This window comes from Molothrus aeneus, unplaced genomic scaffold (assembly GCF_037042795.1).
Source record: "Molothrus aeneus isolate 106 unplaced genomic scaffold, BPBGC_Maene_1.0 scaffold_70, whole genome shotgun sequence".
Lineage (NCBI taxonomy): Eukaryota > Metazoa > Chordata > Aves > Passeriformes > Icteridae > Molothrus > Molothrus aeneus.
The window spans coordinates 66,735-92,271 of NW_027099222.1; the positions used below are offsets into that span (position 1 = coordinate 66,735).

The window sequence follows — 25,537 nt, forward strand, 5'->3', positions numbered from 1 at the left end:
GCGGCTTTGCAAGGACAAAAAGGGCGGGAATGACCCAATAAGGGGGCGGGGCTACGTACGGAAGTGACGTCACACAGACAGGAAGAGGCTGTGGTGCCCGGCCGGGGTCGCTCCGGTGCCGCTTCCGGTGCCGGTCTCGGTGCCGGTTCCGGTTCTGTCCCGGTTCCGGAGCCATGCGGGCCGAGCTGCGCGGTCTGGCCGGGCCCGTGGCGCTTCCCGACGGGCAGCCCGTGCTGCTGGGCCGCGGGCCCCTCACCGGCGTCACCGACCGCAAGTGCTCCCGGCAGCAGGGTGGGTGTGGGGAGACCCCCGGGACCCCCCTCGGGACTACCCCGGGACCACTCCCAGAGCCACCAGGGCCCCCTCAGAGCCCGCCCGGGACCCCCCCGTGCCCTCGGTTATGGGCACCGGGACCCCCAACCACCAACGAGTCATGGGAGCCCCCCAATGAACCCCCAGGACCCCCAAATTCATCCCCCAAATTCTCTCACCAGGGCCCCCAAATTCCCTCCCTCAGGACTCCCAAATTCACCCCCCAAAACCCCCAAGTATTCCCTCCCATGACCCCCAAATTCTCTCCCTCTCATGAGCCCCAAATTCGCCCCCCATGACCTCCAAATTCTCCCCCCCAGGACCCCCAAATTTCGCCCCCAAGACCCTCAATTTCATCCTTTGGGACCCCCGAATATTCTCCCCAAGATCTCCAAATTTTGCCCTCAGAGCCCCCAAATTCACCCCCAGGACCCTCAAATTTCGCCCCCCAAGACCCCCAAACATTCCCTATCAGGGCCCCCAAATATCCTCCCCAAGACCTCCAAATTTGGCCCTCGGAGCCCCCAAGTTTCACCCCCCCAGAACCCATTAATTCACCTCCAAGATCCCCAGAAATTCCCCCCCAGGACCCCCAAATATTCAGCTCCCAGAACCCCCACATTCACCCCCTGGGGCTTTCAAATTCACTCCCAAAATTCACCCCCAGGACCCCCCAAATTCGCCCGCCAGAATCCCCAAATTTTAGTCCCAGGATCCCCAAATATTTTCCCCCAGGACCCCCAAATATTTTCCCCTAGAACCCTCAGATATTACCCCCCAGATTCACCCCCCAAGTTCTCACCCCCAGGACCCCCAAATATTCCCCCCCAAGTCCCCCAAATATTCCCTCCCAGGACCCCCAAATATTCCCCCCAGAACCCCTGAATTCCCCCCCAGGACCCCCAAATTCACCCCCCAGAACCCTCAAATATTTCCCACCAGAACCCCCAAATTCATCCCCCAAATTCACCCCCAAAAACCCCCAAATTCCCCCCCTGGGACTTCCAAATTCACTCCCAAAAAACCCCAAATTCACCCCCCAAATTCACTCCCAGGACCCCCAAATTTCCCCCTCCCCCAGAACGCCCAAATTTCAACCCCCCAGGACCCCCAAATTCACTCCCAAAACCCCAAATTCACCCCCAAATTCTCCCCCGGGACCCCCAAATTTCAACCCCCAAATTCACCCCCAAGACGCCCAAATTCACCCCCCAAATTCTCCCCCGGGACCCCCAAATTCACCCCCAGAATTCCAAATTCTCCCCGCTAGGACCCCCAAATTCTCCCCCAGAACCCCCAAATATTTTCCTCCAGAAAACCCCAAAATTCACCCCCCAGAACCCCCAAATTCCTCCCAAACCCCCCCTCCAGTCTCTGGGGCCACTTTTGTGGGTTCCCCCTCCCCGTCCCCCATTTTTGGGGGGCTCGGGGGGGTCCCCAACTGTGCCCCCTCCCCACAGTGGAGATCGTGGCCAACTACGCCGAGGGCACGGCCCGGGTCACGCAGGTGGGGAGGGGGGGATTTTGGGGGGTCCTGGGGGATTTGGGGGGTCCTGGGGGGGGGTTTGGGGAATCCTGGGGGGATTTTGGGGGGGTCCTGGGTGGATTTTGGGGGGTCCTGGAGGGGTTTGGGGGAGTTTTGGGGGTGCTTAAAGGGGTTTTGGGGGATCCTGGGGAGGGTTAGTGGGATTTTGAGGGGACCTGGGGGGATTTGGGGGGGCTCAAAAGGGGTTTTGGGGGTGCATAAAGGGGTTTGGGAGGGGGCTTAAGGGGGTTTTGGGGTGCGTAGAGGGGTCTGGGGGGATTTTGGGGGGTCCTGGGGGGATTTTGGGAGGGTTTTGGGGGGTCCTGGAGGGGTTTGGAGGAGTTTTGGGGGTGCGTAAAGGGGTTTTGGGGGGTCCTGGGGGGGGTTTAGGGGGATTTGGAGGGGTTTTGAGGGGATTTGGGGGGGCTCAAAGGGGTTTTGGGGGGTCCTGGGGGGGTTTTGGGGGGGATTTGGAGGGGTTTTGAGGGGGCCTGGGGGGTTTTGGGGGGGCTCAAAGGGGTTTTGGGGGGATCAAAGGGGTTTTGGGGGTGCATAAAGGGGTTTGGGAGGGGGCTTAAGGGGGTATTGGGGTGCGTAGAGGGGTCTGGGGGGATTTTGGGGGGTCCTGGGGGGATTTTGGGAGGGTTTTGGGGGGTCCTGGAGGGGTTTGGAGGAGTTTTGGGGGTGCGTAAAGGGGTTTCGGGGGGTCCTGGGGGGGGTTTAGGGGGATTTGGAGGGGTTTTGAGGGGATTTGGGGGGGCTCAAAGGGGTTTCGGGGGGTTCCGGAGGGGTTTTGGGGGGTTCTGGAGGGGTTTTGGGGGTGCATAAAGGGGTTTGGGAGGGGGCTTCAGGGGGTTTTGGGGTGCGTAGAGGGGTCTGGGGGGATTTTGGGGGGTCCTGGGGGGATTTTGGGGGGTCCTGGAGGGGTTTGGGGGAATTTTGGGGGTGCTTAAAGGGGTTTTGGGGGGATTTGGGGTCATTTTGGGGAGGGTTTTTTGGGGTGATTTGGGGTCATATAGGGGTGCGTTTTTGGGGGGTCTGAGGGATTTTGGGCACGGTTTTTTTGGGGGGATTTATGGGATTTTTGGGGAGGGGTTTTGAGGGTATTTATGGGATTTAGGGAGAGTTTTTTGGGGGGATTAATGGGATTTTGGGGAGGGGTTTTGGGGGGATTTTGTGGGTTTTTTTGGGGTGTTTATGGGATTTTGGGGAGGGTTTTTTGGGGGATTTATGAAATTTTGGGGAGATTTTTTTGGGGGCATTTATGGAATTTTAGAGGGCTTTATAGGATTTTGGGGTTTTTTGGGGGGATTTATGGGATTTTGGGGCAGGGTTTTTTGGGGGATTTATGGGATTTTGGGGAGGGCATTTTGGGGGGGGATTTATGAAATTTTGGGGAGATTTTTTGGGGGGGCATTTATGGAATTTTAGAGGGCTTTATAGGATTTTGGGGAGGGTTTTTTTGGGGAGATTTCTGGGATTTTGGGGAGGGTTTTTTTGGGGGATTTATGGGATTTTGGGGAGGGTATTTTGGGGAGATTTATGGGATTTTGGGGAGATTTTTTTGGGGGCATTTATGGAACTTTTGGGGGCTTTATAGGATTTTGGGGAGGGTTTTTTTGGGGGATTTTATGGGATTTTTGGGGGAGGGGATTTATGCAATTTTTTGGGGGGTATTTACGGGATTTTGGGGGGGATTTTTTGGGATTTTGGGGGGGGATTTTTTGGGATTTTGGGGGGGATTTTTTGGGATTTTTGGGGCGGGGCAGCCTGTAACCCTTTAACCCTTTGCTCCCCAGCTCGGGGTGAACCCCAGCTCGCTGGGGGGGTCCGTGCTGGGCCGGGGGGGCTGCGGGACCCTGGCCCCTGGGCAGACCCTGCTGCTGGTGAACGGGAGGTACCCCCTGGTGCTGCACTTCCAGGGGAGCCCCCACCCCAAAAAACGCCCCCCGAGCCCCCCCCAGGACCCTCCCCCAACCCACAGGGCCCCCCCAGACCCCTCCCGGGGGGGGTGGCAGAAACTGGGACCCCTCCTCATCTTCACCCCCTCGGGGGTCCTGCCCAGCACCAAGGTAAGGGGGGGTTGGGGAGGGGGATTGGGGATTTGGGGAGGGGGATTGGGGGATTTTGGGGATTTGGGGAGGGGGATTTGGGGATTTGGGGGATTTGGGGAGGGGGATTTGGGGATTTGGGGAGGGGGATTGGGGGATTTTGGGGAGGGGGATTTTGGGGATTTTGGGGAGGGGGATTTGGGGATTTTGGGGATTTTGGGGAGGGGGATTTGGGGATTTTGGGGATTTTGGGGATTTTGGGGATTTTGGGGAGGGGGATTTGGGGATTTTGGGGATTTTGGGGATTTTGGGGATTTTGGGGAGGGGGATTTGGGGATTTTGGGGATTTTGGGGAGGGGGATTTGGAGATTTTGGGGGATTTGGGGAGGGGGATTTGGGGACTTTAGGGGATTTGGGGATTTTGGGGATTTTGGGGATTTTGGGGAGGGGGATTTGGGGATTTTGGGGATTTTGGGGATTTTGGGGAGGGGGATTTGGGGATTTTGGGGATTTTGGGGAGGGGGATTTGGGGATTTGGGGGATTTGGGGATTTTGGGGATTTTGGGGAGGGGGATTTGGGGATTTTGGGGAGGGGGATTTGGGGATTTTGGGGATTTTGGGGAGGGGGATTTGGGGATTTGGGGAGGGGGATTTCTGGATTTTGGGGAGGGGGGATTTTGGGAGGGGGGATATTGGGGATTTTGGGGAGGGGGATTTGAGGGTCCCGTGCCCGTCCCCCCCATTTCAGAGACACCCCCTCCCCTCAAATTCCCCCTCAGACCCCCCAAATCTCACCCCTTTTTTCCCCCCACAAAGACCCCCAAAAATCCCCCTCAAATGGCTGAAACCCCCCCTCCCCGAATTCCTGGGTTGGGATTTGGGGGTCCTGGGGGGGTCTCTGACCCCTCCATGTTTTGGGGACCCCCCAGATTGCAGGGTTTGACCTGGACGGGACCCTCATCACCACCCGCTCGGGGAAGGTTTTCCCCACCAGCCCCGATGACTGGAGGTGAGGAGGGGGCGTTTTGGGGGGTCTGGGGGCATTTTTGGGGGGCTCTGGGGGCGTTTTGGGGGGCTCTGGGGGCGTTTTTGGAGGGTCTGGGGGCGTTTTTGGAGGGTCTGGGGGGCGTTTTTGGGGGGTCTGGGGATGTTTTTGGGGGGTCTGGGGGCGTTTTTGGGGGGTCTGGGGGTTGGTTTTGGGGGTCTGGGGGCGTTTTGGGGGGTCTGGGGGCGTTTTTGGGGGGTCTGGAGGCGTTTTTGGGGGGGTCTGGGGGCGTTTTTGGGGCGCCTGGGGTGTTTTTTGTGGGGTCTGGGGGCGTTTTTGAGGGGTCTGGGGGGCGTTTTTGGGGGGGTCTGGGGGCGTTTTTCGTGGGTCTGGGGGCGTTTTTGGGGGGCTCTGGGGGCGTTTTTGGGGGGGTCTGGGGGCGTTTTTGGGGGGCCTGGGGGGCGTTTTTTGTGGGGTCTGGGGGCGTTTTTGAGGGGTCTGGGGGGCGTTTCTGGGGGGTCTGGGGGCGTTTTTGGGGGGCCTGGGGGCGTTTTTGGGGGGCTCTGGGGGCGTTTTTGGGGGGTCTGGGGGTTGGTTTTGGGGGTCTGGGGGTGTTTTTGGGGGGGGCCTGGGGGCGTTTCTGGGGGGTTGATTTTGGGGGTCTCCCCTCAATTTTTGTTTTGTTTTTTTTCCTTCATCTCAAAGGATTTTGTACCCTGAGGTCCCCAAAAAGTTGAAGCAGCTGCAGAACGAGGGGTATAAGGTGGGACCCCCTCCCCAAAAATTCAATCTTGGGATCCCCAAAATCGCTTCAGGACCCCCAAAATCACTTCAGGACCCCCAAATCCTTTCAGACCCCTCCCCAAAATCCCATTTCCATTTCGTTCTCTTGGGGCATCCCAGGATCCCACAAGACCCCACTGAGATCCCAAACCCACCCCAAAATCCCCAACTTCCCTAAAATCCCTCCCAGACCCCCCAAATCCACCCCCAGACCCCCCAAATCCACCCCCAAAACCCCCTAAAATCCCCCCAAAACCCCCTAAAATCCCCTTCAAACCCCCCTAAATCCCCCCCAGACCCCCTAAATCCCTCCCAGACCCCCCCAAAATGCCCCCAAATCCCATTTCTGCCCTCCTAGGTTTCTCTCCAAGACCTCATTGAGTTCCCAAACCTCCCCAAAACCCTTCAGGGGCTCCCCCAAACCCCCTAAAATCCCCTCCAAACCCCCTAAATCCCCTTCAAATCCTTCCAAACCCCCCTAAATCCCCCCCCACAGCCCCTAAATTCCCCCCCAAAACCCCCTAAAATCCCCCCAAACCCCATTTTTTGTCCTCTCTGGTTCCTCCCCAAGACCCCATTGAGCTCCCAAAAGCCCCAAAGCCCTCAGGGGCTCCCCTAAACCCCCTAAAATTCCCTTCAAACCCCCCTAAATCCCCCCCCCAAACCTCCCAAAATCTCCCCCAAACCCCTTAGGGGCTCCTCCAAACCCCCTAAAATCCCCTTCAAACCCCCCTAAATCCTCCCCAGACCCCCTAAATCCCCCCCAAATCCCCTAAAATCCCCTTCAAATCCTTCCAAACCCCCCCAAATCCTCCCACACACCCCCTAAATCCCCCCCAAAGGCCCCAAAATCTCTCCAAACCTCTTAGTGGCTCCTCCAAACCTCCTAAAATCCCCCCAAACCCTCTAAAATCCTCCCCAAACCCCCTAAAATCCCCCCAAACCCCTTAGTGGCTCCTCCAAACCCCCTAAAATCCCCCCAAACCCCTTAGTGGCTCCTCCAAACCCCCTAAAATCCCCCCCAAATGTCATAAAATCCCCCCCAAGCCCCCTAAAATCCCCCCCAAACGCCCTAAAATCCCCTCCAAACCCTCTAAAATCCCCCCCAAACCCCTTAGTGGCTCCTCCAAACTTCCTAAAATCCCCTTCAAATCCTTCCAAACCCCCCTAAATCCCCCCCAAAGGCCCCAAAATCCTCCCCAAACCCCCAGGGGCTCCTCCAAACCCCCTAAAATCCCCCCAAACCCTCTAAAATCCCCCCAAACCCTCTAAAATCCCCTCCAAACCTCTTAGGAGCTCCTCCAAATCCCCTAAAATACCTCCCAAAATCCCCCCCCAAACCTCCCCAAAACCCTTCAGGGGCTCCCCCAAACCCCCTAAAATCCCCTTCAAAGCCCCCTAAATCCCCCCAGACCCCCTAAATCCCCCCCAAAGCCCCCAAAATCCTTCCCAAACCCCCAGGGGCTTCTCCAAACCCTTGAAAATCTCCCCAAACCCCTTAGTGGCTCTTCCAAACACCCTAAAATGTGCCCCAAACCCTCTAAAATCCCCCCCAAACCCCCTAAAATCCCCCCCAAACCCTTTAGGGACTCCTCCAAACCCCCTAAAATCCCCTTCAAAGCCCCCTAAATCCCCCCAGACCCCCTAAATCCCCCCCAACCCCTCTAAAATCCCCCCCAAACCCTTTAGGGACTCCTCCAAACCCCCTAAAATCCCCTTCAAATCCTTCCAAACCCCCCTAAATCCCCCAACAAAGGCCCCAAAATCCCCCCCAAACCCCCAGGGGCTTCTCCAAACCCCCTACAATGTGCCCCAAACCCCCTAAAATCCCCCCCAAAGGCCTCCAAATCCCCCCCAAACCCCTTAGTGGCTCCTCCAAACCCCCTAAAATCCCCCCCAAACGTCCTAAAATCCCCCCCAAACCCCCTAAAATCCCCCCCAAATCCCCCCCAAACGCCCTAAAATCCCCCCCAAACCCCCTAAAATCCCCCCCAAATCCCCCCCAAACGCCCTAAAATCCCCTCCAAACCCCCTAAAATCCCCCCCAAATCCCCCCCAAACCCTCTAAAATCCCCTCCAAAGCCCCCAAATCCCCTCCAAAGCCCCCAAATCCCCTCCAAACCCCCCCAAATCCCCCCAAACCCCATTGTTTCGGTGCCCCCCAGCTCGTGGTGTTCACCAACCAGCTCGGCATCGCCCGGGGCCGGCAGCGCCCGGAGCTGTTCCAGGCCAAGGTGGAGGCGGTGATGGAGAAACTCGGGGTGGCCCTGCAGGTCTGGGGGACCCCCAAAATCCACTCTGGGAACCCCCAAAATCCACCCTGGGAACCCCAAAATCCACCCTGGGAACACCAAATCCACCCTGGGAACCCCGAACCTCTCCTGGGACCCCCAAAATCCACTCTGGGACCCCAAACCCACCCTGGGAACCCAAAATCCACCCTGGGAACCCCAAGCCTCTCCTGGGATCCCAAATCCCACTCTGGGACCCCCAAAATCCACTCTGAGAACCCCCTGGGATCCCAAATCCCACTCTGGGACCCCCAAAATCCACTCTGGGAACCCCCTGGGATCCCAAATCCCACTCTGGGACCCCCAAAATCCACTCTGGGAACCCCAAATCCAACCTGGGACCCCCAAACCTCTCCTGGGACCCCAAAATCCACTCTGGGACCCCCAAAATCCACCCTGGGACCCCCAAAATCCACTCTGGGAGCCCCAAACCTCTCCTGCCCAAAATCCACTCTGGGACCCCCAAAATCCACTCTGGGACCCCCAAATCCCACTCTGGGACCCCCAAATCCCCTCCAGGACCCCCAAACCCCCCCTGGGACCTCCAAATCCATCCTGGGATGCCCAAACCCCCCCTGGGAACCCCAAATTCTCCCTGGGACCCCCCCCAACCCATTCTGGGATCCCCAAATCCACTTTGGGACACCCCAACCTCCCCCTGGGATCCCCAAATCCCCCCAAAATTCGGGGATCCCCCCCCTCCCGAAGGGTCTGGGGGTGTTTGATCGATCCCCCCCTCAATTCAGGTGCTGGTGGCCACGGGGCCGGGGATTTACAGGAAACCAGTGCTGGGAATGTGGGAGCACCTGTGTGAGAAGGTGGGACTGGGAGGGACTGGGATATACTGGGATATACTGGGAGGGACTGGGGGGGGGATTGGGATATACTGGGAGGGACTGGGAGGGGATTGGGAGGGACTGGGGGGGATTGGGAGAGACTGGGAGGGACTGGGAGCGAGTTAAAGGGGACTGGGAGGGGATTGGAATATACTGGGATATATTGGGAGAGACTGGGAAGGAACTGGGAACTGAGGGGGGGGGTACTGGGAAGGGACTGGGAGGGATTGGGAGCTACTGGGAGTTACTGGGAGGTTGTTGGGAACCGAGTGGGGACACTGGGGAGGAGCTGGGGGGGCACTGGGAGGAACTGGGAGGGACTGGGAGGGACTGGGGGGGACTGGGAAGAGACTGGGAGAGACTGGGGAACAATGGGAGGGACTGGGAAGGGGCTGGGAGGAGACTGGGAGGGACTGGGAACTGAGGGCGAGCACTGGGAGCCGTTGGGGGAGGTCACTGGTGTGAACTGGTGTGAACTGGTTTGGTTCCCGCAGGCCAACGGGGACGTGGAGGTGTCGGTGCCCGAGAGCTTCTACGTGGGGGGTGAGAAAATGGGGGGGGGCTGGGGGGAATTTTGGGGGATTTTGGGGAATTCTGGGGGTCCTGGCGGGAATTCTGCGGAATTTTTGAGAGGTCCTGGCGGAATTTGGGAGAATTCTGGGGAAGTTTTGGGGGTCCTGGCGGAATTTTGGGGAAGTTTTTGGGTCCTGGGGGGAATTTTGGGGAAGTTTGGGCAATTTTGGGGAAGTTTTGGGGGCCTGGGGGATTTTGGGGTGCTGGGGGGGGGGGTCCCAGCCCCTCCCCAAACCCCCATTTCCCCCCCAGACGCTGCCGGACGCCCCCCGAATTGGGCCCCGGGGAGGAAGAAAAAGGATTTTTCCTGCAGCGACCGATTGGTAGGACCCCAAAACCCCCTGGGGACCCCAAACCCCCCCCTGACACCCCCAAATCCCCCCTGACACCCCAAAACCTGCCCTGGGACCCCAAAACCCCCTGGGGATCCCCCCAACACCCCCAAATTCCCCCCGACACCCCCAAATCGCCCCTGAGACCCCCAAATCCATGAGAGCTCCACCCTGTGCCCCCTCCCAGTTCAGCCCCCAGTTCCCCCAATCCCTCCCCAGTTCCCCCAGTTGATCCCAGTGTTCCCAGTTCTCCCAGTCCTTCCCAGTTGATCCCAGTTCTCCCAGTCCTCCCAGTCCTTCCCAGTTGATCCCAGTTCTCCCAGTTCTCCCAGTCCTTCCCAGTTGATCCCAGTTCTCCCAGTCCTTCCCAGTGTTCCCAGTTCTCCCAGTTAATCCCAGTTCCCCCAGTTCACTCCCTAGTTCCCCCACTTGACCCCAGTGCCCCCAGTCCACCCCTCAGTCCCTCCCCAGTTCCCCCAGTTGATCCCAGTGTTCCCAGTTCCCCCAGTGTTCCCAGTTCCCCCAGTTGATCCCAGTGTTCCCAGTTCCCCCAGTGTTCCCAGTTCTCCCAGTTAATCCCAGTTCCCCCAGTTCACTCCCTAGTTCCCCCACTTGACCCCAGTGCCCCCCAGTTCACCCCTCAGTCCCTCCCCAGTTGATCCCAGTGTTCCCAGTTCCCCCCGTTGATCCCAGTGTTCCCAGTTCCCCCAGTTTCCCCAGCTGATCCCAGTTCCCCCAGTTCCCCCAGTTTCCCCAGTTGATCCCAGTGTTCCAGTTCCCCCAGTTTCCCCAGTTGATCCCAGTTCCCCCAGTGTTCCCAGTTCCCCCAGTTTCCCCAGTTGATCCCAGTTCCCCCAGTTTCCCCAGTTGATCCCAGTTCCCCCAGTGTTCCCAGTTCCCCCAGTTAATCCCAGTATTCCCAGTTTGCTCTCAATGCTGGGCTCCGGTTCCTGACTCCTGAGGAAGAGTTCCTGGGCTGGGCCCCGGCGCCCTTTGACCTCCCGGCCTTTGACCCCGTGAGTGACCCCCTGACCCCGTGAGTGACTCCTGACCCCAAGAGCAGCCTGACCCCAATGCTGACCTTTGACCTTTGTCCCCAGCGTGACCTGGACAAAGTCACCCAAGAGGTCCCCGAGGCTGAGCTGGTGTCGGACAGGCCCGAGGTGCTGCTGACCGTCGGCTTCCCTGGGGGTGAGTGACCAGTGAGTGACCAGTGAGTGACCAGTGAGTGACCAGAGAGTGACCAGTGAGTGACCAGAGAGTGACCGCTGACCCCTGCAATGGCTGTGGACCCAGCTCTGGTTCTGATCCCTAATGGGAGAAAAGGGGAAAAAAGGGGGGGAAAAATTGCGAGAAATGTGAGGGGGGAAAATGGCGGGAAACGTGAGGGGGAAAAAGAGCTGGAAATGTGAGGGGGAAATGGCAGGAAATGTGAGGGGAAAAAGGGGGATATGTGAGGGGAGAAAAGGGCAGAAAACATGAGGGGGGAAAATGGTGAGAAACTGGGAAAAGGGCAGGAAATGTGAGGGGAAAATGGCGGGAAACGTGAGGGGGAAAAAGGCGGGAAATGTGAGGGGACAAAAACGGTGGAAAATTTGAGGGGAAAAGGGGGAAATGTGAGGGGAGAAAAGGGAGAAACGTGAGGGGAGAAAAGGGTAGGAAATGAGACAAAAAAGCGCAGGAAATGTGAGGGGAAAAAGGGAAAACGTGAGGGGAAAAAGGGTGGAAAATTTGAGGGGAAAATGGCAGGAAACATTCCTGGGGAAGGGAGAAAAGGGGGGGAAATGTGAGGGGAAAAAGGGCAGGAAACGTGAGGAGAAAATGGTAGGAAATTTGAGAGGAAAATGGTGGGAAATGTGAGGGGAAAAAGAGCAGGAAACGTGAGGAGAAAAAGGGGAAACGTGAGGGGAGAAAGGGCGGGAAACATGAGGGGGGGAAAGGATGGGAAACGTGAGGGGAAAAGAGGTGGGAAATATGAGGGGAAAATGGCAGGAAATGTGAGGGGAGAAACGGGTGAGAAATGAGACAAAATGCAGGAAACATGAGGGGAAAAAAGGGGGAAATGTGAGGGGGAAAAGAGCAGGAAATGTGAGAGCAAAAAGGTAAAATGTGAGGGGGGAAAGAAGGGTTGGAAAACTCTGGAAAACTGTGGGGAATGTGCGAGGAAAAAGGAAAACCTTTCCCCGCAGCTGGCAAATCCACTTTCGTGAAGCGGCACCTGGTCCCGGCAGGATACGAATACGTGAACAGGGTGAGTTCCTGAGCCCTGCGTGACCTCCAGGGCACCCGGGGCTCACGGCCACGCCGTGTCCCTGCCTGTGGAGCCACAGTGTGACTGCTGTGCCACCCCTGTCACCGCCAGGACACGCTGGGCTCGTGGCAACGCTGCATCTCTGCCTGCTCGGCCGCCCTGGCTCGGGGCCACTCCGTCGTTGTGGACAACACCAACCCTGACCCTGAATCACGGCAAAGGCCAGTCTGGGCACTGGGATGGCACTGGGAGGGCACTGGGATGGAACTGGGAGCTGCTTCCCCCAACCCTTGGGGTTTTCTGGGGTTTTGGGGATCCCCTGACCCGCCCTGCTCCCCCTCAGGTTCGTGTCCTGCGCCCGGGAGGCCGCGGTGCCGTGTCGGTGCCTCCAGTTCACGGCGAGCCTGGAGCAGGCACGGCACAACTGCAGGGTGAGGAGGGGGCTGAGGGGGTCCTGATCCTCCTCCTCCTGAACCCTCAGCACCCCCTGAACCTTTTTCTTTGGGTTTTCACCCCAAAAAGTTCCGGGATATGACGCAAAGCGGCCACGTCCCCGTCACTGACGCTGTTCTGTTCAGCTACAAGTGAGAGGGGATTGGGTTTGGGGGGGGTCTGGGGGGACCCAGGGGGAATTTTGGGGGATCTGGAGCATTTTGGGGAATCTCTGGGAAGGATCTAAAGGGGCTTGGAGGGGATTTTGGGGGATCTGAGAGGAATTTTGGGGCATTCGAGATGTTTTGGGAGCTCTGTAGGGATGGTTTAGAGAGGCTTTGGGGGATTGGGGAAATTTGGGGCTGGTTTGGGGTTTTTTGCCCTTTTCTCCATTATTTAGCCCCATTACTTTTTTTTGTTCTCTTTTCCGTATTTTTGCCTCTTTTCCAGTTTTGGGGGTTCTTCCCTGTTCTATTCTTCCTCATTTTGGGTGGGCTTTTACCTTTTCCTCCTCCCTTCTATCTTCGGTGGGTTTATCCCATTTTTGCTGGTTTTTCCTCCCACTTTACCCAAATCCAGGTGATTTTTCCCCATTTCCTCCCCCTCAGGAAACAATTTGTGGCCCCCGACCTCTCCGAAGGCTTCTCCCAAATCCTCCAGATCCCCTTTGTGCCCCATTTTGGGGACCCCCCAGACCCCCAACGAAGGCGCCTCTTCTTCCAGTTCAGCGATGGATGAAGACCCCCACTGAACCCCCAAATAAAGGCACTGCCCCTTCCCCAATTTTTGGGAAATTTTGGGCTCCAAATCGGATTTATTGTACAAAGTGGGGGAGGGGTAAGTGGGGGAGGGGAAATGGGGGGAGGGGGTCACGGTGTTTCCATGGATTCACCCTCTGTCGAGAGAAGGAAGAAGCAGCTGGGTCAGCACCCCCAAATCCCCAATTCACCCCTTTTCCTTCATTTTTATCTATTTTCCCCTGCTTTTACCCAATTTCCATCCCATTTCCACTTACTTTTGTCTCAATTCCTCCATTTTATTAATTTTTACTATTTTTAATGTGATTTCCCTAATTTCCACCTAATTTCTCCCCATTTCACCCCTCTGCCCCCAACTTTGTTTCAACTTTTTTCTATTTCTCCCCTTTTTACCCAATTTTTAGCCAACTTCTCTCCTTATTTTTGCCCAAGTTTCCCCCTTTCTCCCATTTCTTCATTTTGCATTTCATGCTGCCTGATTTTGAACCCATTCTTACTCAACTTCCCCTCTGTTTGCCCCAATTCCTCAACTTCTATATTTTTCTCCCTCATACACCCAATTTCCTCATTTTTTACTAAATTTCTCATATTTTGCCCTGTATGGCACATTTTTTCCTCTACTTCTTCCATTTCCCCCCCCCCTTTTTTATCCTGCTTTTGTCAAACTCCATCCATTTTTACCATTTTTCCTGCTGTTCTGCCCAATCCTCATGATTTTTCCTTCTATTTCCACTCCCTACCTCATCATTTTTGACCGTTTTACCCCAATTTTCTCCCATTTTTACCCCCCCACGTTGCCCCATGTTACCCACGCTGTTCTGGGGACCCCCAGGTGTCCCCCCAGGTGTCCCCAGGTACTCACGGAGCTCGTTGAACAGAAAGGCCTCCTGGTACTCCCTCATGTACTGCGTGGAGCGCGACTCGTCCAGGAACAGCGAGTACACGCGCTTGATGTCCTCCACGCCCACCTCCGCGCCCTGCGAGGCCACAAATATTGCACTTCACGTTTCCCACTCTCTTCTCCTGCTTTTCACTCTTTTTCTCCTCACACATTTCCTGCTTTTGTTCCTCCCCTCCCATTTCCCGCTCTTTTCTCCCCTCACGTTTCCCGCCCTTTTCTCCCCTCACGTTTCCCGCTCTTTTTTCCCCCTCACATTTCCCACTCTTTTTCCCCTCACGTTTCCCAATATTTCACTTCATGTTTCCCACTCTTTTTTCCTGCTTTTCACTCTTTTTCTCCTCACACATTTCCCGCCCTTTTCTCCCCTCACGTTTCCCGCCCTTTTCTCCCCTCACATTTCCCACTCTCTTTTCCTGATTTTCACTCTTTTTCTCCTCACACATTTCCTGCTTTTTTTCCTCCCCTCCCATTTCCCGCTCTTTTCTCCCCTCCCATTTCCCGCTCTTTTCTCCCCTCACGTTTCCCGCTCTTTTTCCCCTCCCATTTCCCGCTCTTTTTCCCCTCACATTTCCCAATATTGCACCTCATGTTTCCCACTCTCTTTTCCTGTTTTTCATTCTTTTGCCTCCTCACATTTCCTGCCTTTTTTCCTCGTTTCATATTTCCTGCTCTTTTCCCCCTCACATTTCCCTCCCTTTTCTCCCCTCATGTTACCTGCCATTTTCCCCTCGCGTTTCCCGCCCTTTTCTCCCCTCACGTTTCCCACTCTTTTCCTGTTTTTCACTCTTGCCTCCTCACGTTTCCTGCTTTTTCTCCCCTCACCTTTCCCACCATTTCTCCTCTTACTTTTCCCACCCTTTTTTCCCCTCACGTTTCCCATTTTTACCTCACATTTTCTGCCTTTTCTCCCCCTCATGTTTCACACCCTTCCCCCCTCACATTTCCTGCCCTTTTCCTCCTCTCGTTTCCTGCTCTTTGTTCCTCACATTTCCCACTCTTTTCTCCCCTCACATTTCCCACTATTTTTTCCCCTCACATTTCTCGCCCTTTTTCTCCTCTCTTGTTTCCCGCCCTTTTTCCCCCTCACCTTTCCTCCTCTTTTTTCCCCTCACATTTCCCGCTTTTTCCCCCTCATGTTTCCCACTCTTTACCCCTCACGTTTCCCAACCTTTTCTCCCCTCACGTTTCCTGCCCTTTACTCCTCCATGTTTCCCACTCTTTTCCCGTTTTTTCACTCTTTCTCCTCACATTTCCTGCCTTTTTTTCTCCCTCATGTTTCCCACCCTTTCCCCCATCACGTTTCCCGCTCTTTTCCCTGCTCTGTCCCTCACGTTTCTCACCCTTTTTTCTCTCATTTCTCATTTTCCCTCATGTTTCCCACCCTTTTCTCCCCTCACGTTTCCCACTCTTTACCCCTCACATTTCCCGCTCTTTTTCCCACCTCACATTTCCCAAAATTTTCCCAAACCCCACATGTGACCCCAAACCACCAGGACCACCCCAAACCCACCCCCGTGTCACCCCAAACCTCCCCCAGACCCCCCTGAACCTCCCTCAGCACCTCATGTACACTGCCCCCCCCCCCCCACACAATTTGGCATCCCACCCCACCTCCTCACCCCAGTTTTAGGACCCCATTCCCCAAATTTTGGGGTGTCTCTTTGGGATTTGGGGCGCCCACCTTGCGTTTTCTGGCCACCAGGCTGGCGGCGGTGATGAGCTGCATGGCGTAGCGCAGCGACGTCTCCAGCCCGATGCGCGTCAGCACCGCGTACGCGTCCTCCGTCATCTCCACGTCTTCCTCCTCGCACCTGCGACCCCAAAATGGCCCAGGGGATCCCCTAAAATGGGGCAGGGGGGACCCAAAAGTGCTCCCCCCCCCCAATGTGGTTTTGGGGTACCCTGAAGGAGTTAGGGAGTACCCAGTGGGGCAACTGAAGGTCCTTAAGGGGTTGGGGGCACCTTGCAGGGATTAGGGGTGGGCCAGAGGAGGTTTTGGGGTGTCTGAGGAAACCCTGAGGGAATTAAGGGGCACCCCAAGATTGATCAGGGCACCTGGAGAGAGTTATGGGGTACCCCAAGAGGCTTTTGGGGTGTCTGAGGAAACCCTGAGAGAATTAAGGGCACCCCAAGATTGATCAGGGCACCTGGAGAGAGTTATGGGGTACCCCAAGAGGCTTTTGGGGTGTCTGAGGAAACCCTGAGAGAATTAAGGGCACCCCAAGATTGACTGGAGCACCTGGAGAGGGTTATGGGGTACCCCAAGAGGCTTTTGGGGCGTCAAGGGGGACCCTGAGGGAATTAAGGGGCACCCCAAGATTGATCAGGGCACCTGGAGAGAGTTATGGGGTACCCCAAGAGGCTTTTGGGGTGACAAAGATTTTGGGGTATCCTGGAGAGAGTCATGGGGCACCCCAGGTGTGTTGAGGGACACCAACCATGTTTGAAGTTCAGGGCATTTGGGGTGTCCAGGGTGGGTTTCAGGGTTCCGGTTGATTTTGGGGATGTCAGAGATGGTTTTTGGGGGTCCCCACCCTATTTTGAGGACTTTCTGGGTCTCTTTCTCCCCACAGACACCACGATGATGCTGTTTGGGGTGCCCAGGTGTATCAGGGCGCGGTTTGCGCGGCATCAAGGAGAATTTAGGGGCGCCCATGTGGATTTTTGGGGTGTCCCACCTGATTTTGAGGATCTGCCGTGTCTCCTTGTCGCCGTACGGGGCCGTGGCAATGATCAGCAGCCGGTCCAGCAGATCCAACGGGAGCCCGTGGGGGCTGCGGTGGGCGGTGCCTCGGATCCTGAGGGACACGTGGGCATTGAGGGGGTTCACCTCGGCTTTTGGGGTGCCCAGGTGTGCCCAGGTGTGCCCAGGTGTGCCCAGGTACCTGGTGATGCCGCGGTTCGTGGCCATGATCAGCACGGGCGCCATGTCGCTCTCCAGGGCCCGGTTGAGGAACGAGAAGCTCTCGATGTCCAACATGTGAACCTCATCGATGAACAACACCTGGGGAGGGTTTTGGGGGGCTTTTAATGACTTTTGGGGGGATCCTGGGGTGCTCTTGAGGGGTTTTTGGGGCTCAGGGCTCACCCCAGGGATGACCTCGGCCTTGCCCTCCTCACGCCACTCGGCCACTTTGGCGTTGATCTGCTCCCGCACCTCCGGCTTGATCTCACCTGTGTCACCTGCATTTGGGGTTTGGGGGGGGTCAGAGGCTGTTTTGGGGGGTCCCAGGTGCAGTTTTGGGGTCTGAGAGTCCCCAAAAAGAGGGCTCAGGACCCCTGGGGTGGTTCAGGAGCAGTTTTGGGAGTTTGGGGTAGCCAAAAACAGAGTGAGGGAGCCCTGGGATGGGTGAGGGACAGTTTGGGGTTTGTGGGGTCAGTTTTGGGGTCTGGGGGGTACCTGAGAATAGGGCAAGGAAGCCCTGGGCTGGGTGAGGGACGGCTTGGGGTTTTTGGGGTCAGTTTGGGGTTTTTGGGGTCAGTTTTGGGGTCTGAGGGTACCTGAAAAGAGGGCAAGGAAGCCCTGGGCGGGGTGAGGGACAGTTTGGGGTTTTTGGGGTCAGTTTGGGGGTCTGAAGGTACCTGAGAACAGGGCAAGGAAGCCCTGGGCTGGGTGAGGGACAGTTCAGGGTTTTGGGGTCAGTTTGGGGTTTGTGGAGTCAGTTTTGGGGTCTGGGGGTACCTGAAAAGAGGGCAAGGAAGCCCTGGGCTGGGTGAGGGACAGTTTGGGATTTTTTGGGGTCAGTTTTGGGTTCAGGGGGTACCTGAGAAGAGAGCAAGGAAGCCCTGGGCTGGGTGAGGGACATTTTGGGGTTTTTGGGGTCGGTTTTGGGGTCTGGGAGTACCTGAGAACAGCGCAAGGAAGCCCTGGGCTGGGTGAGGGACAGTTTGGCGTTTTTGGGATCAGTTTAGGGGTCAGTTTTGGGGTCTGGGGGTACCTGAGAACAGGGCCAGGAAGCCCTGGGCTGGGTAAGGGACATTTTGGGATCAGTTTAGGGGTCAGTTTTGGGGTCTGGGGCTACCTGAGAACAGGGCCAGGAAGCCCTGGGTGCGGGAGTTGATGACGTCGATCTCGTGCAGCGACACCGTGTGAACGACCTCGCGCCGTTTCTGCAGCTCCCCGTCGGGGCACTGCACGAATTTCGTCTGCGGGGGAGAATTCAGGGGGTCAGGGCCGCCCCAAAATCCTCCCTGTACCACCCAAAAACCCCCCAAAAACCTCACCTGTGCCCCCATGGCGTCGTAGTCCCGTGCTCGGGTGAAGGAGCGCCCCAGCTTCGAGATCTTCCCTGTGGCCTTGTCGATGGTGATGACATCACTGGGGAGAAAACAGGATATTTTGGTATTTTTTTCACTCCTCACATTTCCCTTTTTCCCCTCACATTTCCTTTTTTCCCTCACATTTCCCACCCTTTTCCCCCTCACATTTCCTGCCCTTTTTCCCCTCACGTTTCCCGCCCTTTTCCCCCCCCTCATATTTCCCTTTTCTCCCTTCACGTTCCTCAGCCTTTTCTCCTCTCACATCTCCCACTTTTTCCCCTTCACATTTCTCTCCCTTTTCCTCTCACATTTCCCACCCTTTTCCCCCCCTTCACATTTCCCTTTTCCCCCCTCACGTTTCCCGCCCTTTTCTCCCCTCACATTTCCCTTTTTTCCCCCTCACGTTTGCTGCCTTTTTCCCCCTCACATTTCCCGCCCTTTTCCCCCCTCACATTTCTCTTTTCTCCCCTCACATTTCCCACCTTCTTCCTCTCACATTTCCCACCCTTTTCCCCCCTCACATTTCCCTTTTCCCCCCTCACATTTCCCTTTTCTCCCCTCACATTTCCCATCTTTTTCCCCTTCACATTCCTGCCCTTTTCTCCCCTCACATTTCCTTTTTCTCCCCTCACATTCCTCCCCTTTTTCCTCCTCACATTCCCCTCTTTTCCCCCTCACATTTCCCTTTTTCTCCCCTCACATTTTCCACCCTTTCCCCCCTTCACAGTTCCCTTTTTCCCCTCACGTTTCCTGCCTTTTTCCCCCTCCCTTTTCCCGCCCTTTTCTTCCCTCACAGTTCCGTTTTCCCTCTCACATTTCTCACTCTTTTCCCCTCACACTCCCCACCCTTTTCCCCCCTCATATTTTCCTTTTCCCCCTCACATTTCCTGCCCTTTTCCCCCCTCACCTTTCCCACTCTTTTTCCCCTCACATTTCCTGTTTTTTCTTCCTTCATCTTTCCCACCCTTTTCTCCTCACATTTCCCACCTTTTCCCCCTCACATTTCCCACCCTTTTCTCCTCACATTTCCCACCTTTTTTCCCTCACATTTCCCACCCTTTTCCCCTCACATTTCCCACATTTTCCCCTCACATTTCCCACCCTTTTCCCCCCAGATTTCACGGTCCCCACCCCAATTCCAGAGCCCCTCACCCACATTTTGGGCTCCCCCCCATTGGCACCTTCTCCCCTCAATCTCTTCACCCCCAGCTCCTAAATCATCTCCCACCCCAATTCCGACTCCCACCCACCCCAAATTCTGTGGTCCCCACCCCAATTCCTGGTTGTCCCTCAAGTTTTGGGGTCTCCCCAATTTGGGGGACCCCCCACTCACCCTGCCTGCACCTTCTCCTTGCTCAGGGCCTCGATCATCTTCGCCCCCAAATCATAAATGGTCTCCATTTCTGTCGTTTTCAGCGTCAGCTTCCCCACTTTGGTCCCCTGGGAGGAAGAGGAAGGTTTGGGGGGACCCCAAAAAAAAACCTCAAATGGGTTTTGGGGTCTCCTAAGGGGATTTTTCGGGGGCACAAAGGGGGTTTTGGGGTCCCCCCTCACCGTGCCGGTGGCCGGGCGGTCGATCTGGATTTCCACCACCTCCCCCTCGATGATCTCAGTCTCCTCCCTGTAAGGCAAAAAAAAAAGGGGAAACACCCCAAAAATGAGGGGGGAAGCCCAAAATTTGGGTGTTGGGACATTTAAACGGGGTGGGGGAACCCCAAAATTGGGGTGGAGAGTGAAATTTGAGGGGTCCAGAGTAGCAGAACAGGATATGGGAACCCCAAAATTCAGAGAGAACTCCAATATTTAAGTAGAAACCCCAAAACTGGGGTGTTGAGCCCCAAAACAGGGAAAGAAAAAAATGAAATTTAGCTCAAAAAATGGGGAGCAGGAGGAACAAAACGTGACGGGGAGACTGAAAATGAAAGAAAAAATTCTGAAATCTGGGGGACAGATCCTGGAATTGATCAGGATTTTGGGGAACGGAACCTAAATTAGGATGGGGAACCCCAAAATTGGGGGGGAGGATCTAAATTAGGATGAGGAACCCCAAAATTATGAGGAAACTCGAAATTTTAAACTCCCCTCAAACCCTCAAACTCACCCCTCCAAACTCCCTAAATCCCCCAAATCCTCCTCCAACCCCCCAAAATCCCCCCAGGTCCCCCTCTAAGTTCCCCAAAATAAAAACAAAAATAAGGTGGACAAAATAAAACGAGAGAAAAATCCAACAAGAAAGCCCAAAAACGGTGAGCAAGAAAAAAACAAGATGTGGGAACCCCAAAATGGAGTAGGTGGGGACCCTTAAAATTGGGGTGGGGACCTCAAAATTTGAGACGGGACCTGAAAATTGGAGATGACAAAATTCGAGTGCTCCGAAACGAAACAAAAAACCCCAACAGGGATTTAAACATAGAAAAACACACAACAGGAGGAACAAAAGAAGAGGGTGGGGACCCCAAAAAGCGAGGGGGGAGCCCCGAAATGGGGGTGGGAGCCCCCGAAATGGCCCCGTACTTGATGCGGACGCCGATGGAGCGGCGGAAGGCCTGGGTGAGCGCCTCGGTGCGCGACATCTCCAGGGAGAAAATCTCGCTGCCCGCGATGGCCGTGAAGGGAGTGTCGGGGCCCAGGGCCTGCGCCATGCCTGGGGGGAAAAACGGGGGTTTGGGGGCGATTTGGGGTCAGTTTGGGGGAGTTGAGGGGGTGGGAAGGGGGTTTGGGGGAGTTGGAAAGGGATTTGGGGGAGTTGGAAAGGGATTTGGGGGAGTTGGAAAGGGATTTGGGGGAGTTTAGGGGGGATTTGGGGTCATTTTGGGGAGTTGAGGGGGTGGGAAGGGGATTTGGGGGAGTTTGGGGGGGATTTGGGGTCAGTTTGGGGGAGTTGAGGGGGTGGGAAGGGGATTTGGGGGAGTTGGAAAGGGATTTGGGGGAGTTTAGGGGGGGTTTGGGGGAGTTTAGGGGGGATTTGGGGGAGTTTAGGGGGGATTTGGGGTAATTTTGGGGAGTTGAGGGGGTGGGAAGGGGGTTTGGGGGAGTTGGAAAGGGATTTGGGGGAGTTTAGGGGTCATTTTGGGGGAGTTGAGGGGGGATTTGGGGGAGTTTAAGGGGATTGGAGAGATTGGAGGAGTTTAGGAGGAGTTTAAGGGAGATTTGGGGTCATTTTGGGGGAGTTGAGGGGGTGGGAAGGGGATTTAGGGGAGTTGGAAAGGGATTTGGGGGAGTTGGAAAGGGATTTGGGGGAGTTTAGGGGGGTTTGGGGGGGATTTGGAGTCAGTTTGGGGGAGTTGAAGGGGTGGGAAGGAGATTTGGGGGAGTTGGAAAGGGATTTGGGGGAGTTTAGGGGGGCTTAGGGGGGATTTGGGGTCATTTTGGGGGAGTTGAGGGGGTTGGAAGGGGATCTAGGGGAGTTGGAAAGGGATTTGGGGGAGTTGGAAAGGGATTTGGGGTCATTTTGGGGAGCTGAGGGGGTGGGAAGGGGATTTGGGGGAGTTGGAAAGGGATTTGGCGGAGTTCGGGGGGGATTTGGGGGGCTGGAGGTGGATTTGGGGGAGTTTAGGGGGGATTTGGGAGGGGTTATGGGGGAGTTTTGGGGTGTTGGAGGGGGATTTTGGGGGTTGGAGGGGGATTTGGGGGGTTTTGGGGAGATTTGGGGGATTGGAGAGGGATTTTTGGGGGATTTAGGGGGGTTGGAGGGGGATTTGGGGAGTTTAGGGGAGTTGGAGGTGGATTTGGGGGAGTTTTGGGTGGTTGGAGGGATCGGGGGTTACGTTTGAAGGGGATTTGTGGATGTTTCAGGGTGGCATTTTGGGATATTTTTGGGGCGGTTTTGGGGATAGTTTTCAGCTGTTTCTGGGATATTTTGGGGTGATTTTTGGGATGTTTTTGGGCTCACTCACCCATGGCAATGGCCGTTTTGCCCGTGCCCTGCTGCCCGGTGATCAGGGGATATTTTTAGGATATTTTTGGGGTGTTTTTCAGGGTTTTTGGGGTCACTCACCCATGGCAATGGCCGTTTTGCCCATGCCCTGCTGCCCACAATCAGGGGATATTTTTAGGATATTTTTGGGGTGTTTTCCAGGGTTTTTGGGCTCACTCACCCATGGCAATGGCCGTTTTGCCTGTGCCTGGCTGCTCAGTGATTTGGGGATGGTTTTGGGTGGGATTTGAGATGGTTTTGGGTGGGATTTGGGGATATTTTTGGGATGTTTCTGGGTGGGATTTAGGAATATTTTTGGGATGGTTTAGGGACATTTTGGGGTGATTTTTAGGACATTTTTGGGGTCGCTCACCCATAGCAATGGCCGTTTCGCCCGTGCCTGGCTGCTCAGTGATTTGGGGATGGTTTTGGGTGGGATTTGGGGATGGTTTTGGGGACATTTTTGGGATGTTTCTGGGTGGCATTTTGGGATATTTTTGGGGTGGTTTTGGGATATTTTGGGGTGATTTTTGGGATGTTTTTGGGGTCACTCACCCATGGCAATGGCCGTTTTGCCCGTGCCCTGCTGCCCGGTGATCAGGGGATATATTTAGGATATTTTTGGGGTGTTTTCCAGGGTTTTTGGGCTCACTCACCCAGGGCAATGGCCGTTTTGCCCATGCCCTGCTGCCCACAATCAGGGGATATTTTTAGGATATTTTTGGGGTGTTTTCCAGGGTTTTTGGGCTCACTCACCCAGGGCAATGGCCGTTTTGCCCATGCCCTGCTGCCCGCAATCAGGGGATATTTTTAGGATATTTTTGGGGTGTTTTCCAGGGTTTTTGGGGTCACTCACCCATGGCAATGGCCGTTTTGCCCGTGCCCGGCTGCCCGGTGATCAGGGGATATTTTTAGGATGTTTTTGGGGTGATTTTTAGGACGTTTTTGGGGTCACTCACCCATAGCAATGGCCGTTTTGCCCGTGCCCGGCTGCCCGGCGATCAGGGGATATTTTTAGGATATTTTTGGGGTGATTTTTGGGATGTTTTTGGGGTCACTCACCCATGGCAATGGCCGTTTTGCCCGTGCCCGGCTGCCCGGCGATCAGCACGGCGCGCCCGGCGATTTTCCCCTCCTTGATCATCTCCAGGATGACACCAGCGGCGCGCCGGGCCGAGAGCTGCCCCACCATGCCCTGGGACACCTGGGGGGGCACCCACAGGGGCTGAACCCCCACATTTTGGGGGTGCAGACCCCTCCCCAAAAGGTACAAACCTCCCCCATCCTCGTACCTGCCGCGGTTCCAGGGCATCGTCCAGGCCCAGCCCGCGGATGTGGGAGTGGGCGCCTGGCAGAGGAATTTGGGGGGGTCACCAGGGGTCCCCCCCATTTTGGGGACCCCCTCAATCCCCCCCAAAAAGTTGGGAGCGATCCTGTAAATTTCAGAATCCTTCTGAGCCCCGTTTTCCCTATTTTAGGATCCCACTCCACAAATTTGGGATCATCCAAACCTCCCCAAAAAATGGGATTTAACCCCCAAAATGGGGTAGGGGTCCCGTAAATTGGTGGGGGGGGTTCCTAAAAGGGAATGGAGGTCCCCAAAATGAGGGGGTTGTGTCTCACCAATCCTCTCGATCCGGGTCACGTCCCGAACCTCAGGAACTTTGGGGGTCTGGGAGGGAATTGGGGGGGATTTGGGGTCAGCCTGGGCGGGGGTCCCCTAAATTCCACTCCCAGATCCTCCCCAGGACCCCCAAATTCCCCTTCAGAACCCCCCCAATTCCCACAAAAGTGCCCTTAAACCTCTCAGGATCCCCTAAAACACTTCAGGACCCCCTCAAGATCCCCCTCAAACCTCCCAGGACCACCTGAAGCCCCTCAGGACCCCCTGAAAGCCCTCAGGACCCCTCTCAGACCCCTCAGGACCCCCCCCCCATCCCCTCAGGACCCCCCAAATCCCCCTCAGACCACCCCTCAAATTCCCTCAGAACCCATCAGGGACCCCTCAGGACCCGTTCAACCGCTCTCAGACCCCCCCAAATTCCTTCAAAACTTCCCCATTCCCCTCATCCCTGCTCCAAATCTTTCTCAGGGACCCCCCAAGCCATTCAAGGACCCCCCCATCCCCTTTATTCTCTCCCCAGTCCTCTCAGGGACGTCCTCAATTCCCTTAGGGACCCCCCCAGAATCCCCCCAGGCAATCCGGGACTCCCCCATCCCCTTCACGAAAACCCCCCAGACACCCTCAGGACTCCCCCAGACACCCTCAGGACCCTCTCGAAGACCCCCAGGACTCCCTCAATCCCCTCAGAGACCCCCCCAGAATCCCCTTAGGCAATGCGGGACTCCCCCATCCCCTCACGGCAACCCCTCAAACACCCCCAGGACCCCCCCAAACACCCCTAGGACCCTCCCAACGACCCCCGGGACCCTCCCACCCCCTCAGACCCCTCACAACCCCCCCTCCCCCGAGACCCTCGTTCCCCTCCCCCACCGCCGTTGCCATGGCGGCGCCGCTTCGCTCCCGCGCTGCCCTCGCGCTCTGCTCGGCCGGAAGTGACGTGCAGGGGGCCGGAGGGGGCGGGGACAAAGGCGGGAGCGGCCGCTCTGGCCGCTCCTCTCGATGGTGCGCGGTCCTCCAGTACCGCCGGGGGGCCCCTTGTGAGGGGGGACGGCCCCAAAACACCAAAACCGGCCCCCAAACTCCCAAAACCGACTCCAGAACTTGCCCCATAACCCCGTAAGCTGCCCCATAGGTGCCTCACACAGCCATAACTGCCCCATGAGGTGTCCCACAGCACCAAGCTGCCCCAGAGTCCCATGACCTACCCCAGACCTGCCCCAAAACCCCACAAAAAAGCCCCATAAACACAGCACAGCCCCATAGTCTGCCTCATAGACGTTCCATAACCCCATGACTGTGCTATAACCCGCCCCACAGCCCCAGTCTGCCCCATAACCAACCCCATAACCTCCCTCAGAGGGGGCCCCCATATGATGCCGCACACTCTGCCCTATAACCACCCCATAAACCGCCCCACGGACACCCCACAGCCCCACAACCGCCCCATAGCCCCCCCACACCCTTCCCTCGAGCCCCCCCATACCCTTCCCTAGAGTCCCCCCATTCCTACCCCCCCTCATAACCCCTCAATCCCCTCCCCCCCCTCCGTTGCCCTTTTAAGGCGCCGTTTCCCCTTTAAGCCGCCCCCCCTCACCCCCCCCCTCCACGTGGCCGCACCTCCGTCCCGTCCCCCCTCTCACCCCGTCTGGACCAATCAGCGCTGGGGGCGTGGCTGCGGCGGGGGGAGAGGGCGTGGCCTGCGCGGAC

At 56.4% G+C, this 25,537-nt stretch overlaps 2 protein-coding genes across 4 annotated transcripts; one reads left to right on the forward strand and one right to left on the reverse strand.

Moving 5' to 3' along the window:
* Positions 1–107: 107 nt before the first annotated feature.
* PNKP (polynucleotide kinase 3'-phosphatase) lies at positions 108–13,165 on the forward strand. The gene is made up of 16 exons (XM_066571494.1): positions 108–291; positions 1,773–1,819; positions 3,637–3,909; positions 4,818–4,897; positions 5,579–5,636; positions 7,822–7,929; positions 8,694–8,765; positions 9,278–9,326; positions 9,609–9,679; positions 10,612–10,704; positions 10,789–10,879; positions 11,878–11,939; positions 12,051–12,160; positions 12,283–12,370; positions 12,462–12,523; positions 12,980–13,165. The coding sequence occupies exons 1-16, from the start codon at positions 174–176 to the stop codon at positions 13,107–13,109; spliced, it is 1,512 nt and encodes a 503-aa protein (XP_066427591.1). The 5' UTR covers positions 108–173; the 3' UTR covers positions 13,110–13,165.
* Positions 13,132–25,527, reverse strand: RUVBL2 (RuvB like AAA ATPase 2). 3 transcript variants are annotated; one of them, XM_066571495.1, is made up of 15 exons: positions 25,471–25,527; positions 23,830–23,878; positions 23,499–23,554; positions 23,269–23,410; positions 20,805–20,934; positions 19,845–19,911; positions 19,624–19,730; positions 18,255–18,348; positions 18,053–18,176; positions 17,119–17,213; positions 16,916–17,034; positions 16,709–16,828; positions 15,712–15,841; positions 13,992–14,106; positions 13,132–13,266 (listed from the first exon to the last, which is right to left on the reverse strand). In XM_066571495.1, the coding sequence occupies exons 4-15, from the start codon at positions 23,396–23,398 to the stop codon at positions 13,241–13,243; spliced, it is 1,257 nt and encodes a 418-aa protein (XP_066427592.1). In that variant the 5' UTR covers positions 23,399–23,410; positions 23,499–23,554; positions 23,830–23,878; positions 25,471–25,527; the 3' UTR covers positions 13,132–13,240. The 3 variants fall into 3 exon arrangements, with proteins under 3 accessions (XP_066427592.1, XP_066427593.1, XP_066427594.1); XM_066571496.1 differs by lacking the exon at positions 25,471–25,527 and adding an exon at positions 24,701–24,785; XM_066571497.1 differs by lacking the exons at positions 23,269–23,410; positions 23,499–23,554; positions 23,830–23,878; positions 25,471–25,527 and adding an exon at positions 23,063–23,118.
* Between the last annotated feature and the right edge of the window lie 10 nt (positions 25,528–25,537).

Excerpts from the sequence above, each read along its gene's own strand:
- PNKP (XM_066571494.1), top strand. The coding sequence starts at position 174 with ATGCGGGCCGAGCTGCGCGGTCTGGCCGGGCCCGTGGCGCTTCCCGAC. Across the intron at positions 8,766-9,277 it reads GGGAGCACCTGTGTGAGAAG|GCCAACGGGGACGTGGAGGT; the intron begins GTGGGACTGGGA and ends TGGTTCCCGCAG. Across the intron at positions 9,680-10,611 it reads TTTCCTGCAGCGACCGATTG|TTTGCTCTCAATGCTGGGCT; the intron begins GTAGGACCCCAA and ends CAGTATTCCCAG.
- RUVBL2 (XM_066571496.1), bottom strand. Across the intron at positions 23,555-23,829 it reads GACCCGGATCGAGAGGATTG|GCGCCCACTCCCACATCCGC; the intron begins GTGAGACACAAC and ends TTCCTCTGCCAG. Across the intron at positions 14,107-15,711 it reads TGGTGGCCAGAAAACGCAAG|GGCGCGGAGGTGGGCGTGGA; the intron begins GTGGGCGCCCCA and ends GTGGCCTCGCAG.